The sequence below is a fragment of the Zea mays genome, chromosome 1 (genome assembly GCF_902167145.1).
Source record: "Zea mays cultivar B73 chromosome 1, Zm-B73-REFERENCE-NAM-5.0, whole genome shotgun sequence".
Classification (NCBI taxonomy): Eukaryota; Viridiplantae; Streptophyta; class Magnoliopsida; order Poales; family Poaceae; genus Zea; species Zea mays.
The window spans coordinates 193,398,768-193,413,465 of record NC_050096.1 but is presented as its reverse complement, the minus strand read 5'-3'; the positions used below and the strand labels follow the sequence as shown (position 1 = coordinate 193,413,465).

General features: G+C 47.3%; 3 protein-coding genes across 3 annotated transcripts; 1 reads left to right on the top strand and 2 right to left on the bottom strand.

The window, feature by feature from the left end:
• Nucleotides 1–1,158: 1,158 nt before the first annotated feature.
• LOC103642148 (COBRA-like protein 3) lies at nucleotides 1,159–2,457 on the top strand. Its single transcript, XM_020546610.2, has 3 exons — nucleotides 1,159–1,625; nucleotides 2,020–2,173; nucleotides 2,261–2,457. The coding sequence occupies exons 1-3, from the start codon at nucleotides 1,181–1,183 to the stop codon at nucleotides 2,331–2,333; spliced, it is 672 nt and encodes a 223-aa protein (XP_020402199.1). The 5' UTR covers nucleotides 1,159–1,180; the 3' UTR covers nucleotides 2,334–2,457.
• Nucleotides 2,458–9,400: 6,943 nt separating this feature from the next.
• On the bottom strand, nucleotides 9,401–10,896 carry LOC100280610 (heavy metal-associated domain containing protein). Its single transcript, NM_001153528.1, has 3 exons — nucleotides 10,713–10,896; nucleotides 10,085–10,157; nucleotides 9,401–9,730 (listed from the first exon to the last, which is right to left on the bottom strand). Exons 1-3 carry the CDS (start codon nucleotides 10,716–10,718, stop codon nucleotides 9,537–9,539), a joined length of 273 nt encoding a protein of 90 aa, NP_001147000.1. The 5' UTR covers nucleotides 10,719–10,896; the 3' UTR covers nucleotides 9,401–9,536.
• A 1,069-nt stretch (nucleotides 10,897–11,965) lies between these two features.
• On the bottom strand, nucleotides 11,966–13,897 carry LOC100381517 (uncharacterized). The gene is made up of 2 exons (NM_001356626.1): nucleotides 13,232–13,897; nucleotides 11,966–12,560 (listed from the first exon to the last, which is right to left on the bottom strand). Exons 1-2 carry the CDS (start codon nucleotides 13,627–13,629, stop codon nucleotides 12,224–12,226), a joined length of 735 nt encoding a protein of 244 aa, NP_001343555.1. The 5' UTR covers nucleotides 13,630–13,897; the 3' UTR covers nucleotides 11,966–12,223.
• Between the last annotated feature and the right edge of the window lie 801 nt (nucleotides 13,898–14,698).

The following is a 14,698-nucleotide window of genomic DNA, read 5'->3' as shown; positions in this document are numbered from 1 at the left end:
CAGTATGATGAACATACTTGAATAGTGTATAATGATCAGTGAACAAAGGTTCAACACGAGGTTAAATAACCAATGAGACAATGCAAATGGATATAATATGATCTCTATATTGGTTTGAATATATGGACAAGACCTGAGAAATCACTACATACATATGATCAGAATAGATGATGAAGTGGTTAAGAGGATTGGTCAAGCCAAAGTGAATAAGATATGAGGAATCGTGAATTGGCTTGGCCATATTACTATCAGTCCATATATGCTTCAATGAGAATCAAATTAGAGCTTGATTGATCTTAACGGTTATATCTAGAAGACATTCAAGCAAGGTTCACAATATTGAAGAAATGATTCTCTCAATGGATGCTCAATATGATGTGACTCAAGAATGGCTTGATAGGGTGAAGATAGCAAGGAAAGTGCTTCGAGGAACTAAGCGAAGGTGAAGGTCAAGCGACGACTTGTGGACCGAGGTACCATGGCTAAGGTGAAGAAGAGAGTACTTGCACTAAGTCGATGAACTAATCTCTACTACTACTTATGTTAGTAGTGTAGGCGTCCACAGGGTCACGGTTCTGCCGTCTTGCCCACGCGCCTTCCCCACAATCTGCACCTCCCCCAACGCCCCATTCCATCCATGGCAGTCGCCCCTAACCCATGGTGCCGACTGCTCCACCACTGCAAGCGCCAGTTTCGTCGTCACCGCCGACTCCGGTTGGTCCTCACCCGCGCGTGGATGGCGCCCGCGCCTCTCTCCTCCAAGTGCGGCGTCCACACAAGCTCCCCTGCCTCATCGTGCCCTGGCACGCCGCATGATCTCTAGCCCCGCCACGCCCGCCAAGTCAGATCGAGCAGAGGCTTACGATTCGCTGGATCCAAACAGCAATATCACTATAAAATGGGATATCATGTAGTGGACTCCTGGCGGATATGTCGTAAGTAGAATTGCCCACTCTAACAGTTGTATCTCTTTCATCTCCAGCTTGGTAGGCCTTGGTTTATTCTATTGAATAGCCCAGTTTGACCTGTACAATATAAGTTAATGTAACATGGTCAATGGCTGATTTGGAAACATATATCACCGATAACAAGAACACCATCCAAAATTTATGTCAGAAGCATGCTATGGTTACATGGTTCCTGATTTCCCATAAAATACCTCCTGCAGGTTGTTGTCACAATGTTCAATTATCAACAATTTCGGCACATCGGGGCACCTGGATGGCAGCTTGGGTGGACATGGGCAAAAAAGGAGGTTATATGGTCAATGGTTGGGGCTCAGACCACTGAACAGGGTGACTGCTCAAAGTTCAAGGGCAACACCCCCCATTGCTGCAAGAAAGATCCAACAATTGTTGATTTACTTCCAGGCACTCCATACAACATGCAAATTGCAAATTGCTGCAAGGCAGGAGTTATAAATACCTTTAACCAGGACCCAGCAAATGTTGCTTCCTCCTTCCAGATCAGTTTTGGTCTTGCTGGAACTACCAATAAAACTGTTAAGGTGCCGAAGAACTTCACTCTTAAGACTCCAGGCCCTGGGTACACATGTGGGCGTGCTATTGTTGGCAGGCCAACGAAGTTTTTATCTACGGATGGGCGAAGGGTAACCCAAGCTCTAAGTAAGTTGCCCATATACTAAACTTCTACGTTTTACTTGCTATTCGTTGCTTATGTACGTTCAGGAGTTGAGGTGCAGCCGCATCATATTATTCAGTCTGTTCCTATTCCTTGATCATGATTCCAAATAGCTTACATTACTTGCCAGGTTAGTAAAAATGAAAACAATCTAACACGAGGAATTTGTTCACAAAGGAGGAATGCTAATTAACATTTGTTGACAATAAGTTACTACTAGGCTCAATAAAATGCAGTCTCTTTTCTTTCTTTCTTTTTATTCTGCACAAAGTAATATATTCTAATCACAGATAGTCTTAGGAAAATTTCCATACAAGTTGCAGTTTTGTCTATATTTTATAGCATTGAGAGTTCTTATCAGACATTCTTTATCTGCAGTGACATGGAATGTGACCTGCACATATTCCCAATTTCTTGCTCAGAAGACTCTGTCCTGCTGTGTATCTCTCTCATCATTTTATAATGACACAATTGTGAACTGCCCGACATGCTCATGTGGCTGCCAGAACCCAAGTGGGTCAAACTGTGTGAAGTGAGTTTATCTGCTCTTAATTCATGTCATATCGGGGTTCTATTTTTTATTTGCAATTTTTCTAATGAATTTTATTGCATTTTACAACGAGGATTCACCTAATCTACAATCCGCAATTGATGGTCCTCTTTTACCAGGCGAGCAATTGTTGATAATGTAGAAGGCTGCTGAATGTATTTGTTCCTTTCCATAAGGAACCCACATACATTGTTTTTTTAAACCAAAATGACATATATTAGTCATGTAAAATTACAATTGCCTTAGATTCTGTCAGTTTCTCCTTTTGTAGTGTGAAGTACCTCTCTCTGCTATGCTGCTACCAGCAATAGCTGGAGTGCTTGTTTGAATTGTTCATTGCCACGGTTGTGATTTGGTACAATATTTCTTACCCCTCCATAGTCCATAGACATATTTGGCAAAACTTGCCATGTGTGTGGTGAGCAAATTGTTACACCTTAGGCTTGTTTTGGCAAAGAATCGTGGCGATGACTAGAAACAACATCGTCTTCAGGGGTGCACCCTCCTCCCTGCACATTCTCCGCCAACGATGCAAAGAAGAAGCACGCCTATAGAGCCCCAGGATGAAACTTTGTGGGCTTGATGGCAGAAGCTGGTGCCCTGTATTTTGACCATTTGTATCCCTAGCGCTTAGTGTTCTGAATCATGTATCCGACTTCTGTAACTTTCACTCCTGGTTTCTAATATAATTCAAGTGGGGACAGATCAGCGCCCCCCAGTCTGTTTTTTTAAGAAGAAAGGTAACCAAACATGGCACACCCAATTTAATTTGTTTTCCATACTATGTACATATTTTTTTTACAATCTATAAGTCACTATGTTGTAATTATAAGAATTAGTTTCATGCAATTCTACTTATTTGGTGACTGAATTAATTCTGGAACAGGCAATTGCACAAGTAAGAATAGTGTACTCTTTTGTCGGAGAGAGCAAAGCGCTCAATTCATATTCTGAAGCAATCTAGAACACACTGAAGCTTGGTTACAAAGCTGGGATGGCCAAAGGTCTTGGAATTGGATGTACTTATGGGATAGCTTGCATGTCATGGGCATTGGTATTTTGGTATGCTGGGGTCTTCATCAGGAATGGGTAGACTGATGGTGGAAAGGCTTTTACCGCGATCTTTTTCTGCAATTGTCGGTGGCATGTAAGTGAAAGATGTTGATATTATCATAATTCTGTTTCACTTATTTTCCCCAGTACGAGGCACGCGACAATGGATGTGAGGCTGGCTTCCTCCGTGTTAGTTTTTTTTGTTATACCACGGGCAGGGAACTCCTGAGATTAAGATGCATTTTCATGTGATTGCTGCACAATATTCTTTGTTTAGCTAGCAAATGATTTTGTCCTCTCTGATAGTAAATACAGCTCGTGCAAATAATGCCAAGTCTGTAATTACAATGCACTTGCCTCTTCACGGTTCCAGGGAATCGTTTCTATTTGTTTCCATTAGCAATTTTTTCCTGAAAACTGAATTGCTCACAGTAATGGAGGGCATTCATCTTAGAAATGGAAGTAACAAGCCACAAATGTGTGTGTCTATATAATTTCACCTTTTCTTCTCTGAAAATTGAATTGCTTCTGTTATGCTTGTTACATTTTTTTATCAAATAGCAACATAATGGTATAGTAATTTATTCATAGTTGTGAAGATGCCGGAGCCAGCCGTGCTTCCGCACTTCAAGCCTGCGGACTATGTCAACATAATGGCTCAGATACACACTTCAAGCCTGCAAACTATGTCAACATACTGGCTCAGATACACAAGGAGCTGGAGTCCTGCCCTCCTAACGACACGACCTCCCTATACCTCCTATAGTTCCAGGTCTTTCGTGGCCTCGGCGAGGGCAAGCTGTCTTGGAGGATCCTCCAGTCTGCGTGGGAGAATTTGATAACACATTTTGTTGATTGCTTGTCTGATTAGTTGTTGTCCATCAGTATTAGAATGACCTCATCGTGCATATGACTATGATATCCTTGTCTTGCAAATGCTTGATCGGAGTACATGTGTGTATTCCTTTGTTGTTCCTATCGACACTATCATATATCTTGTAAAAGGTATTTATGCTCTGTTCCAGCATTATTAGGGAAAATAGTGCTAAATAAAAACATTCTCAATCTAGGTAGTAAAATTGCCTCTAAATAAAAACATTCTAAATCTACTACAGAAAAGGTCTAGGTTACCAGCTCCGGGTGATGCTGATGAGCTATCTGTCATTGAAGACCAATTTGCATGGATAGTTCACAGAATTGCATCCATTGTCAAGTAAGGCAAGTAACAGGTGTTAGGTGAGCAATATATTTTTTCTTTTATTTGTAAAATTTGTTCTTTTAAATGTTGTTCTTGCTTGCTTTGCATATATGCAATTCAGGAAGAGCCCGCAAAGAGGTCGAGGAGCAGCACCGGTTGTTTCTCTGACGGTGATCAAGGCGAGGACATCAAGGGACAATATATTATGTTTTTCTGGTATGGTATAGAATGTAGTCATGTTAACAGTTCTGGTATGGTGTAGAATGCTCAAACTGGTCGGTTCTTATACTCAATATGTCATTTTAGTAATCTCTCCTTTTCTGGTATGGTGTAGAATGCAGTCATTTTACCAACCAGTTTGTCAGTTAGATAACATGGAAGCAATGGCAGCGAAAATACCCTAATTGTCTCAGGCACCTCCCTCTCATTGGTGTCGTCGTTGAACCAGTTATTGTACATTGGTATGGCTGCAAATTGAGGGAGAAATACCTGGAAATAGTGATGCAGCATGTTCACACGGAGATGGCAACAATGGTAACATTTGCATTGGTCCTGTAAATAAGGTAAATTGAGGGCTAAGATTGCTTGTTGAACCTTATAAAAGGAGGTGTAGTTTTATTTATCCTATTCTTGCTGCAAGCATCACAAGGTCATATGCTAGCAACTTTAATATAGATTTATTTACTCTCCTAGAAGAAAAGGCCAAGATGTTTGAGATTCCAGTGCTTCATTTAACTTTCAGCTTGTGTTGTCTTAGCTTACTATGGCATTAACCCACTACTCTCGTGAATTGTCATATGGTCTATATCATGTATTCATGAAAAATGCATTTTATGCTACAAGCACTTGTGATTTTGCTAACTATATCCAGTTATGCAATCCACAGTCCTTTGTAATGGTACAGGATTATGCCAATCAAGACATTAGTTGAATGATATGTTCAAACTATTCAAATGTTTTTCTCTTTGTAACAGTTTGTGATATTGGAATGATATGTTCAATCCACAGTCTCTGGGATGGATTTATTTGTCTTGACTCTTGAGTGAAATCTTTGAGTGAGCTTGAGAGCTGCAGTTTTTGTGCTTCATCTCTAAATCCCTCTTGCTCTTCTTCATTCGAGCTTTGGTACTACATCGAGTTCTTTGTGGATTCATTACTCTTGGAGCTTCTAGCTCCTAGATGACTAGGTATCTCTTGTGAGTCTCCAAATCTTGTGGAAGACCACAAGAAAGATTGTATTACCCGCTCGTTTGAGCAAAGATTAGTGTGTGGGCTTGACCTTTGTGATCGGCGAAGGGAGGATTAGAGTTGAAAGAGACCCGGCTCTTTGTGGGCGCCTCAACAAAGAAGTAGGGCACCTTTTGTGGTGTGACCGAACCTCGGGATAAATCTTGTGTCTCTTGGGTTCTTGCTCATTGTGTTTATTCGTGTTATTCCTTCTCTCACCTTCCGTGGAAGTTTTGTTCATATCTCTTTGGTGTGTGGATTTTGAGAAGTGCCCTTCTCAGATCTACTACTTTGAACACCATGGATCATTTAGAACATCTCATTTCCAAAGTTAACTTGTTTTACCCAGTTCGTTTCTAGTTTTTGTTGAAAATGTTTTAACTTGCCTATTCACCCCTCCTCTAGGCAACTTTCAAAATCGATTCTTACGCGCCCGATTCGGATCAGACGGCCTAGGCTCCATCAACCCAAAACGCCATTCCACCTCTAATATGGACCGTTGTTGCCGATCCAGCGCCCGATTCAGCTGCAGTGATAGAGCGTGAGCTCCCGCGGTGGTGGGCTGGCCCATGGCGGCGCTCACGGCGGCAACTGTCTAGGTGATCCCGTGAACACACAGCTGGAGCCTGACTAGCTTCATCCATGGCGGCGGCTACTCCTTTCTCTCCCATAACTCGACGCTCCTCGCTCGGCTTCCTCGGTGACTATATTTCTCTCTTCTTACCCGGTTAGCACCAGCGAAGCTCTCTCGACTTTATGGTTTTGTCATTGGTTGTCGTCAAGCACCTGGCCGCAGAGAACTGGGCAGAGGCTTTTATATCCGGGGCATTCTCATTGGCCACAATAGACTGTCGTTGCAACAACCGACAAAATTGATGGAGTTTGTTAGGATTATGCTTCCTGGTTGCTACAAGCCATGAGGTCATGAGATGACACATGCGGCTAGACGAGTCTCTACTACTATTAAGGCTGCAAGAGTAGTCGGTCATTCCCGTGTTCTGCCACCATTCCCGTTCTGCCATTTCCGTTCTGCCACCGTTCCCATTCCCATGTCTGTCATTCTCATTCTTTATTCTGTCCCGTACAGCCCACGTCTAGCTAAAATTAAAAAAACACATGTCCTCAAGGGGATTTGAACCGTTCCCGTTCTGCCACCGTTCCCATTCCCATATCTGTCATTCTCATTCTTTATTCTGTCCCGTACAGCCCACGTCTAGCTAAAATTAAAAAAAAACACATGTCCTCAAGGAGATTTGAACTCGTGACCTCTTAAGCAAAGGCCAAGAGTAGCTACCACTACACCACATATGTGTTTATGTCTACATCTATGACAGGAAACACATCTACTACATCTCTCACCAAGCTCACTTGCTACCCTTGCACAATGCGTAGTAGTAGATAAGTATCACCGAGATTCATGAATTAGATTTTTTGGATGGAGGTAATATTATTTAAAGAAGAGCTTTGCATGCAATTTCTTTTGTTTGAATAATGTATTATACTTAAATTCCTTTTTTGCATGCGTGACATTTTCTCCGTAATATTTTTTCCATAGATCAGACTTCTGAGTCATTTTCATAAACCAACGCCAAGCATGAATCCATGTTTCTTACTTGAAACCCCGAACAAACACCATGAGCAGGAGGCACTCACGTTGGCGACGCTCATCGATGACGAGAAGAAGCTTAGCGACTGTCAGTTCGACCTCTAGAAGCAGTCTTACGTGGTCGCATGTGCCGCTGTGTACGACAAGCTCCCGCGAAGCCACCACTTGGACGCGGTCCAGAGCAGCTGCACCGCACTGTCCATCGTTAAGCAGGGAGGCCTCATGGTTGTCGCCAACATCGACGACTCTCGGGTTGTTCTGGACACCGCATCCGACGACGACGCCATCACGTCGTCTAGCTCATCGTCCACCTGAAGCCCAACCTACCACGTAAGTCGCTACTGATCGGACATGAATTCTTGTGCGCTGGGACGATGGACGTTGTTGACGTTGTGTGAGTATCCTCGAACATGATGTATGTAGTGGAGTAGCGCATCTGGTGGTGCAATGGCCAGGGGTACTACCTCGCTGATGAGCCCGGGGTACACTTCGTTTGGCAGCCCAACCAAGAGTCATCGGTACTCGCCATGTCGCGCGCGTTCGACGACTACTATATCGAGGATTGTGGCATCATCTTAGCGTCGGAGGTGACGCAGAGGAGGATCGACAACAGTGACCAGTTCGTCATCCTCGCCACCGTCAGGGTAGCTTTTGTGCCGACCTGTCTTTAATTCTCTTCGCAAACACACACATTTACCTTTTTGTTTAAGCAAGAGCGTATGGTGGTGCGTGTCTGATGACTAACGATGTACGAGGAAATTTCTTCTAGCATATGTGGAACGTGCTCTCCAATGATGAGACCATACAAATCGTGGCATATATCGAAGTCTCCATGATACTGATGGTTGCAATGTAGTGGTGAAACAACTAGATTAAAATAACAAAATTTATGTATGACTAGGATCACAAATTGATTATAAAACATTTTCTCATAACAATATAACACACATTTTATATATAAGTTATCGTATTATACTGGTATTATATATTACCGTTGCAACGCACGGGCACTCAGCTAGTAAAATAATAAAAAAACATCCAGGACGTGGGCTCTTGGCGAGGTGAGGTTTTAGCTTTATTATTATTATTTTATATTTCTTTTGTTATTGTTTCTCTATTTTTTTAGACTCTAATTTCGAATGAGCTCAGATTTCACTAATAAATGAACCAGCAAATAAAACTACAATATGCAAACTTATGTTAGTTATTTATCATGTCATTCATTTATAGAAATATTTTAAAAAGGTACAGTTCGTACACACAAAATAATTTCTATAAGGTATAATCCTTCAAATGTATACTCCAGTTAAAATACATCAAAATTTTAATTTTTATCATTTATTTATTATCATCTTCATTTTTTTCACGCTCACTTTTAATGTGGAATCTTTGATTAGAAGATACTTTAGTTCGGTTCTTTTGGAAAGTTTTACTAAACCCAAAATTAGGATTTTGGGGTGTTATAGACTATAGTGGTCCTCGCCGTGTAAGGAAGGGACACAGCGCAGATGGGGGGATCTCGCCAGGGAAGGGGGCGTCAATGGTGGACCTCGCCGTGTAAGGAAGGGTAGACCTATGGACGGCACCATCGGTGGGGGCAGCAGCTCCGACGGGAGAGCGATGTCGAGAATGGAATTGGGTTGGGGAGCGCGGGGAGGAGGGTGGGCGCGAGCTGAGAGAGTGGGGCCAGAAGGCGTAAAGTGCTGGGGCGTGGCCTGAGAGTGAAGGGCCCATAAGGCAGAGAGGGGAGCACTGTCTGGCGTGGATAGAACCGTGTAACACGGTCTACGTTAGGTTCTTATAGAGTAGTAGAGATTAATCATGCAGCGGCAAAGCTGCAATTGTGTCATGCAAATAAAGTTTATTGCCAAGGTCCAAGCATGCATGGTGGTTCTAATCGAACCTGACCGATCGACGACCATGCATGCATGGATCATTGCACCGGCCGGCTCATCAGGTCCTTGACAAGGTTCACAACATTCTACACCTGCCTGCAGCCTCCCCACTTGTGGGGATACTGCTGCATGCACTGCACTGGACTGCACGGTGCACGCACAGCTATACAATACATCTGAGCATAGCGCGCTTGCATCAGGTTGCAGCCCCAGGAGAAAGAAGGGAGAGAGATTAAAATGCCATTCATGTTGTGTACATGTGGAACGCCGTCCGTCGTTCACGTTCCCAACAAACTCCAAGCAAGCCAAGCACGCAGAGAGAGAGATTACAGTAGCTATCTAGCTATAAAGGATGAGATGACTTGATCAGAAGAAGGCGTAGGAGTTGTTGAAGACGAGGGTGGTGGTGGCGGCGTAGGCGCTGAGCAGCTCGTTGTGCGGTGACCACGGCTCGGCGCGCAGCCCCACCCGGCGGAGCGCCTTGAGGATCTTGCTCCGGTTCACGCACCCCGTCACCACCACCTTCTGCAGGCTCGCCTCCACCTCCACCCGCTCGATCCCTGCATACGCATGCGTGCGTGCGCATTGAGCCATCCACGCCAGGATCAGGTGAAAAAAACAACAACAACACCACCGACAACAACAAAGGCCCAGCCGCCCAGGCTTTGGGTAAAGAAGAAGGAGCTAGAATTAAAGGACGTTTAGAATCCAGATCCAGCAGCTCTCTACACAGGGAGGGACGATGGCAGCAGCAGCTGCTGCTGCTGCATACCGATCGTACTGGAAGTAATGATCGATCTGCCGGCCGGGGGGCCCTGGCAGCTGGTTGGCCGGCCGGCCGGAATGGACGGCGGCGGGATGGGGTGGGCTTTGTTGAAGCCTGAAGGCGCTCATCACGGACGTAACGTACGTACCTTTCACTTTGGACAGGCATCTGCGTACCCGCTTCTCATGCAACGCCACCATCTCCACTTTCAGCTCCGTGCTCTGCGAAACGCCACCAGCGATCAGGAAACGCGCACAGGATTGGGTTGTTCGTTGTCGCAACAATGCTGCCTTTCATGCATCTGCATGTGCAGTGCAGTCCCAGCTAGCTAGTAGCTTGCGTTGCTTGCTTGCTCGCGAGAGCTAGTTCATCATGCAAAGGGAAAAGGCAGCACTGCAGGTTTAATTATTAAAGCGTACTAACTAACTAGTAGTGTGTATGTCAAGAGCATCATCACACTGATTCACAGCATGTTTCCGAACAAAAGCTTGCACTTGTTTTTTTTTTTTTTTTGCTAGATGATATATGGCCTATTACAATCGTCTGCAGTGTTTTGTTTCCAATCAGAAACTAGCTAGCTAGCTAGTTGGGATTCGTTCTGAATTCAACATCTGAGCCCCTCCAACCACCAACACCCCGAGGAGATCGTACCGCCGAATGCAGCAGTCATCATCGTCAACTTTTACATGAACAACAGCAAGCTATAGCATATATGTAGTACAATTTATCGGATCGTACGTGAATTCCAATGAACAGAAATAATCCCCGGCCCGTACCTCCATGGAAGAAATTAACAAACAACCGGCGGCGTGGTTCTTCTTGTCTGGTTGTTGAGGATGCTATGGGCTATTATTTATAGCTATGCACGTCGTCTCGGCCGGCCAGCTTTTGATGGATCGAAGGACGGGAAGATGGAGAAGACGAAGGAGGAGGACAAGAAGAAGAAGAAGAAGGGAATATAAGACGTGTGAGCAGGAGCAGCTAGCCTTCTTATATCGGCAAGCAACAACCACGCCACGCCCTAGCGACGACGACAAAAGGCGAAAAGATCGAGCAGCAGCAGGGGCCAGGGGGGCAGGATGTGATGAAGGGAAAAGCCTAAAGATGGTGCTCAACAACAAGCTAGAGATTCGTTCCTGCTGCTGTTGTTGATGTTGCGATCTACTAGCTGCTAGTCTAACTGCTGCCTAAATATATAGTAAGCTCCGCTACAAGGCCTCTAGTAGCTACGGTACGACCCTGTGCGGTGCATGCATGCCACAGTGACCTCCTCTCGGCTTTCTCAAAGCCAACCCTACTAGGTCTTCATGGAGAAGAGCGACCGGTGGTCTCGCCGAGGTCTCTCTCTCTCTCTTCTTGCTATCTCATCCCTTCCGGCCGGAGCCCAGAGCCACTAGTTTACTCGCCGAGAGCTCCCTTCTCGATGGTCCCATGGCTCATGGCGCGCGGGCGCGAAAGGAGAGGCTGATCGGTTGCGGTCACCTTCTGCATGGTCAGCACCGAGTCCGAGACTAAGAGAGGTTATTGTTCCGTAGAGGATCCTGCGATCGACGACGTGGACGGACGCGGGACGCCATTGACGAGTCCAAGCAGCTCGCTTTTTGCGGTGTCGGGCGGAGGCCGGCCCGGACGTACAGTTTGGAATGTCGTCTGGAGATCTCAGTACAGTACAGCTTACAAAAAGAGCAAAAGCGCGAAAGGTTAAAGCGGGCCACGACGACGGGGATGGAGGTGATGACTGAATGGGGAAGAAAAGGAGCTAGCTAGGGCGACGATCGATACGATATGCATGGACCGTGACGCAAGTTTGGTATTCTTGCATTGCTTGCCCCACGCTGCTGACTGCAACTAATGACACCAACTCACCAAAGTACGTATAACCAAGAGATTAAGCAATAACTTGTTGTCACTAGCTACCTACACGAGATTCCATATCTTCATATGTGATTAGATATAATAATAATTAATAATCCTCCAGATTAATAAGCCCAGCTGTATAGAGATACCTTTCCAAAACTTTGTGCTATCTGCCGACAAAACTCACTCAGCATTGCATGATATACGCAACTCGCAGACAGATTATACACTTGATGGAGAGAGAAACAAAACAAAAAAAAAACTAAAAACAACGGTGGGATCGGAACAGCCTGCTGACAGGCCAACTAACACCTATGGCGATGCATTCCTCGCCACTAATTCGACTGCAGTTCTGCAAACTCTCATGCCCATGCAGAATGGGGTGAAGCTAGGCTGCACGGTTTAGTTTCGTCGTTTCAGGCAGCTAATCTCAGTAGTAGCTGGGAAAAAGATCCTTGAGCTGGACGACGAAGAAGTCGTCGTCATGGCCGCGGGCAGTGCCGCGGCGGCTTTTGCATCCCTCCTCGAGGCAGTTGCCGTCCACCTTGCGGAGGCAGCCGAGGTCGCTGCAGCTGATCCCCGGGATGACGTGGCCGGCGGCGCCGTCGTCCCCGGTGGCGGCGTGGCGGCTGCACGTCTCCACGGTGAGGTCGTCCAGGGTGCCCTCCCGGTACACGATGAGCCCGTCCTCCTCCGGGCTGCAGTTCCGCATCGGCCGGAACACCTTGTCGAACGCGCGGTCGTGCGGGCTCGTCACCGGCATCAGCCTGCGCAGGGCAAGATCAAGAAGACGACGAGCGAGGATTAGTTAGCACGTGCCACGTACGTACGCAGGAGATGGTCAAAAGTCGAGACGGAGGCCACGGCTGCCGGACTGGGCTTGGTCAGGCATAGCGTAGGGGCCCAGCTGCGAAGTGTCAGCCTGCGTGGCGTGTTTGAACCGGGCTTCCTTTTTAAAAGGGCTGGGCTGACCTGGGCCTGAAAGAAGCCCAACGCCGGGATGCCAAGTGCCCCCCGAAAAGGGCTCGATCTCCGCTGGCGGCTAAAATAAGAACAAGCAGCAAGTTTGATGTGACAAACCACGATCATGCAAACTAACTTCACCGTATATCACGCTAATGGACTGAACGGCCTTCAACTTTCAGGGCAAAAATAACTAACAAGGAGCGGGGACCGGCACGCCGGCGACCGAGAAGAAGTCGTATCTCTACCAGGGACCGGCACGCCGGCGATGCGTGTGCAACAAAAGCTAGGCGCCGAGCGGTCGTAAAAACAAAGCCGAGGAGGCCTATCCGAACAGCAAGAAGACAACAAAAGCACGGGAAGCGGCCGAGCGGCGGCGGCGGCGAGAAGTCAAACGTAAAACAAGGGAAGGGGGAGAGGAGTTGGGTGGGGCCGGGGAGTCAGCGAGACGGGAGAGCACGCGGCACGCACGCACCTGACGTGGAAGAGGTTGGAGACGCGGTGGGCGCCGAGGTAGGCCTCGACGGCGCCGAGGAAGGCCTGGTACGTCTTGAGGTGGAGGCCGTCGACGCGCGGGTACGGGAGGCGGGGGCGCGGGCCCAGCCAGCGCCGCGGGGCCGCCGCCGCAGGGCTCGCATTGCCGCCGCCGAGGAAGGCGTACTCGCGCCACGCCACGCCGGGCCGCTCGTCCTGCTTCTGATGCGTCGCTGGTGCCGACGGCAGCGCCACGAAGCCCGCCGCACACAGGATGGGCTCCAGCTCGGCGTGGGTCAGGATGGGCCGGAACGTGGCCGTGTGCCACAGGGACAGCTTCTTCGCCACCTCCTCGATCGACACCCGCCGCTCCCGGGCCTTGCCGGCCGGCTCCGCCATGGAGTGCGCGTGTGGGGGCCCGGGGTTTTTCTCTGTATCCCCTCGGGGTTTATGGTGGCGCGGTGGGTGGGTGGGTGGGTGGGTGGGGGTGAGGGGAGGAAGGAGACGGGACGGTCAGGGGCGACGACTCTTCTGGCGTTGTTTATGCGCGGCGCAGAGATTGTCCTCTGGACGAATCAAATCAAATGCGAAAGAGGTGGAGGAGGGCACCGCATTGCACAAGGCGGCGGGAGATGCAGAGCGGAGCCGGACTGCCGGAGACGGAGCCGCGCATTGGGATTCTCTCTCTTCTGCCCTGCGCCGCAATTTCTTTTTCCCTTCTCTCTGCGATTCAAGGACTCCGGGCTGGCAGAAACGCTTGCCGTACCCAGGACGCCGCGGAGAAACGCCCCGCGTGGCCACGAGTCGTTTCTCTGACATGTGGGCCTCACGCGCTGTGATGAATCATGATCACGCTGCGACCTCTTGAGATTTTTGCTCCCCATCCTCCCCGTACGTGTAAGGAGGATGTAAAAAAATAAAGTTAATTATGAATTAGTTAGCATATATTTAGTCCTCCAAATTGATATCCAAACCGTGGACTAAATCCAAACACCCCGAACTGCGCCCTCGCTTAATCTGTCATGAACCAGAGGAGGATTAGAAATGTAATACCAGGTCAATAAAATCAGATCAGGGGCTAAATTTCCCCAAAACACGCGGAGCCCACAGGTCAGGCCGGTGCATACCGACTTGACGGAAAGCCAAAGGCGGCCCTTTGGAGATGACTGTAGGGCGCTCGGCCAGAACCCTCAAGGCAACCAGGCACCGTCTGCCGTGTGGTGCTGCCGCAGGGTGCACCAGCCGCTGAGAAACTTGACTATGGCAATTTAACTCGTGGATTCAGATATTTATTAGTTATCCGATTCAGCGGAACAAAATATAAATATATTTTTTATCCGTGGGTTAGATTCGTACGTATTCTCAAGTCGGGTGGATTAGAATATAACCTCTTATCCACAAGTTATCCGTTGAATATCCGAAATTGATCCATACTTATTTTTTTTGCCCTGACCCATATTACGCACCA

What these genes read in the sequence shown, in the direction of transcription:
- LOC103642148 (XM_020546610.2), top strand. Translation starts at nt 1,181, where the DNA reads ATGTTCAATTATCAACAATTTCGGCACATCGGGGCACCTGGATGGCAG. An exon ending in AAGGGTAACCCAAGCTCTAA is followed by an intron (nt 1,626 to 2,019) that starts GTAAGTTGCCCA and finishes CTTTATCTGCAG; the next exon opens with TGACATGGAATGTGACCTGC. An exon ending in AGTGGGTCAAACTGTGTGAA is followed by an intron (nt 2,174 to 2,260) that starts GTGAGTTTATCT and finishes TGCATTTTACAA; the next exon opens with CGAGGATTCACCTAATCTAC.
- LOC100280610 (NM_001153528.1), bottom strand. An exon ending in ATGCCTGTCCAAAGTGAAAG is followed by an intron (nt 9,731 to 10,084) that starts GTACGTACGTTA and finishes ATGCGTATGCAG; the next exon opens with GGATCGAGCGGGTGGAGGTG.
- LOC100381517 (NM_001356626.1), bottom strand. Translation starts at nt 13,629, where the DNA reads ATGGCGGAGCCGGCCGGCAAGGCCCGGGAGCGGCGGGTGTCGATCGAG. An exon ending in TCCAACCTCTTCCACGTCAG is followed by an intron (nt 12,561 to 13,231) that starts GTGCGTGCGTGC and finishes TGCCCTGCGCAG; the next exon opens with GCTGATGCCGGTGACGAGCC.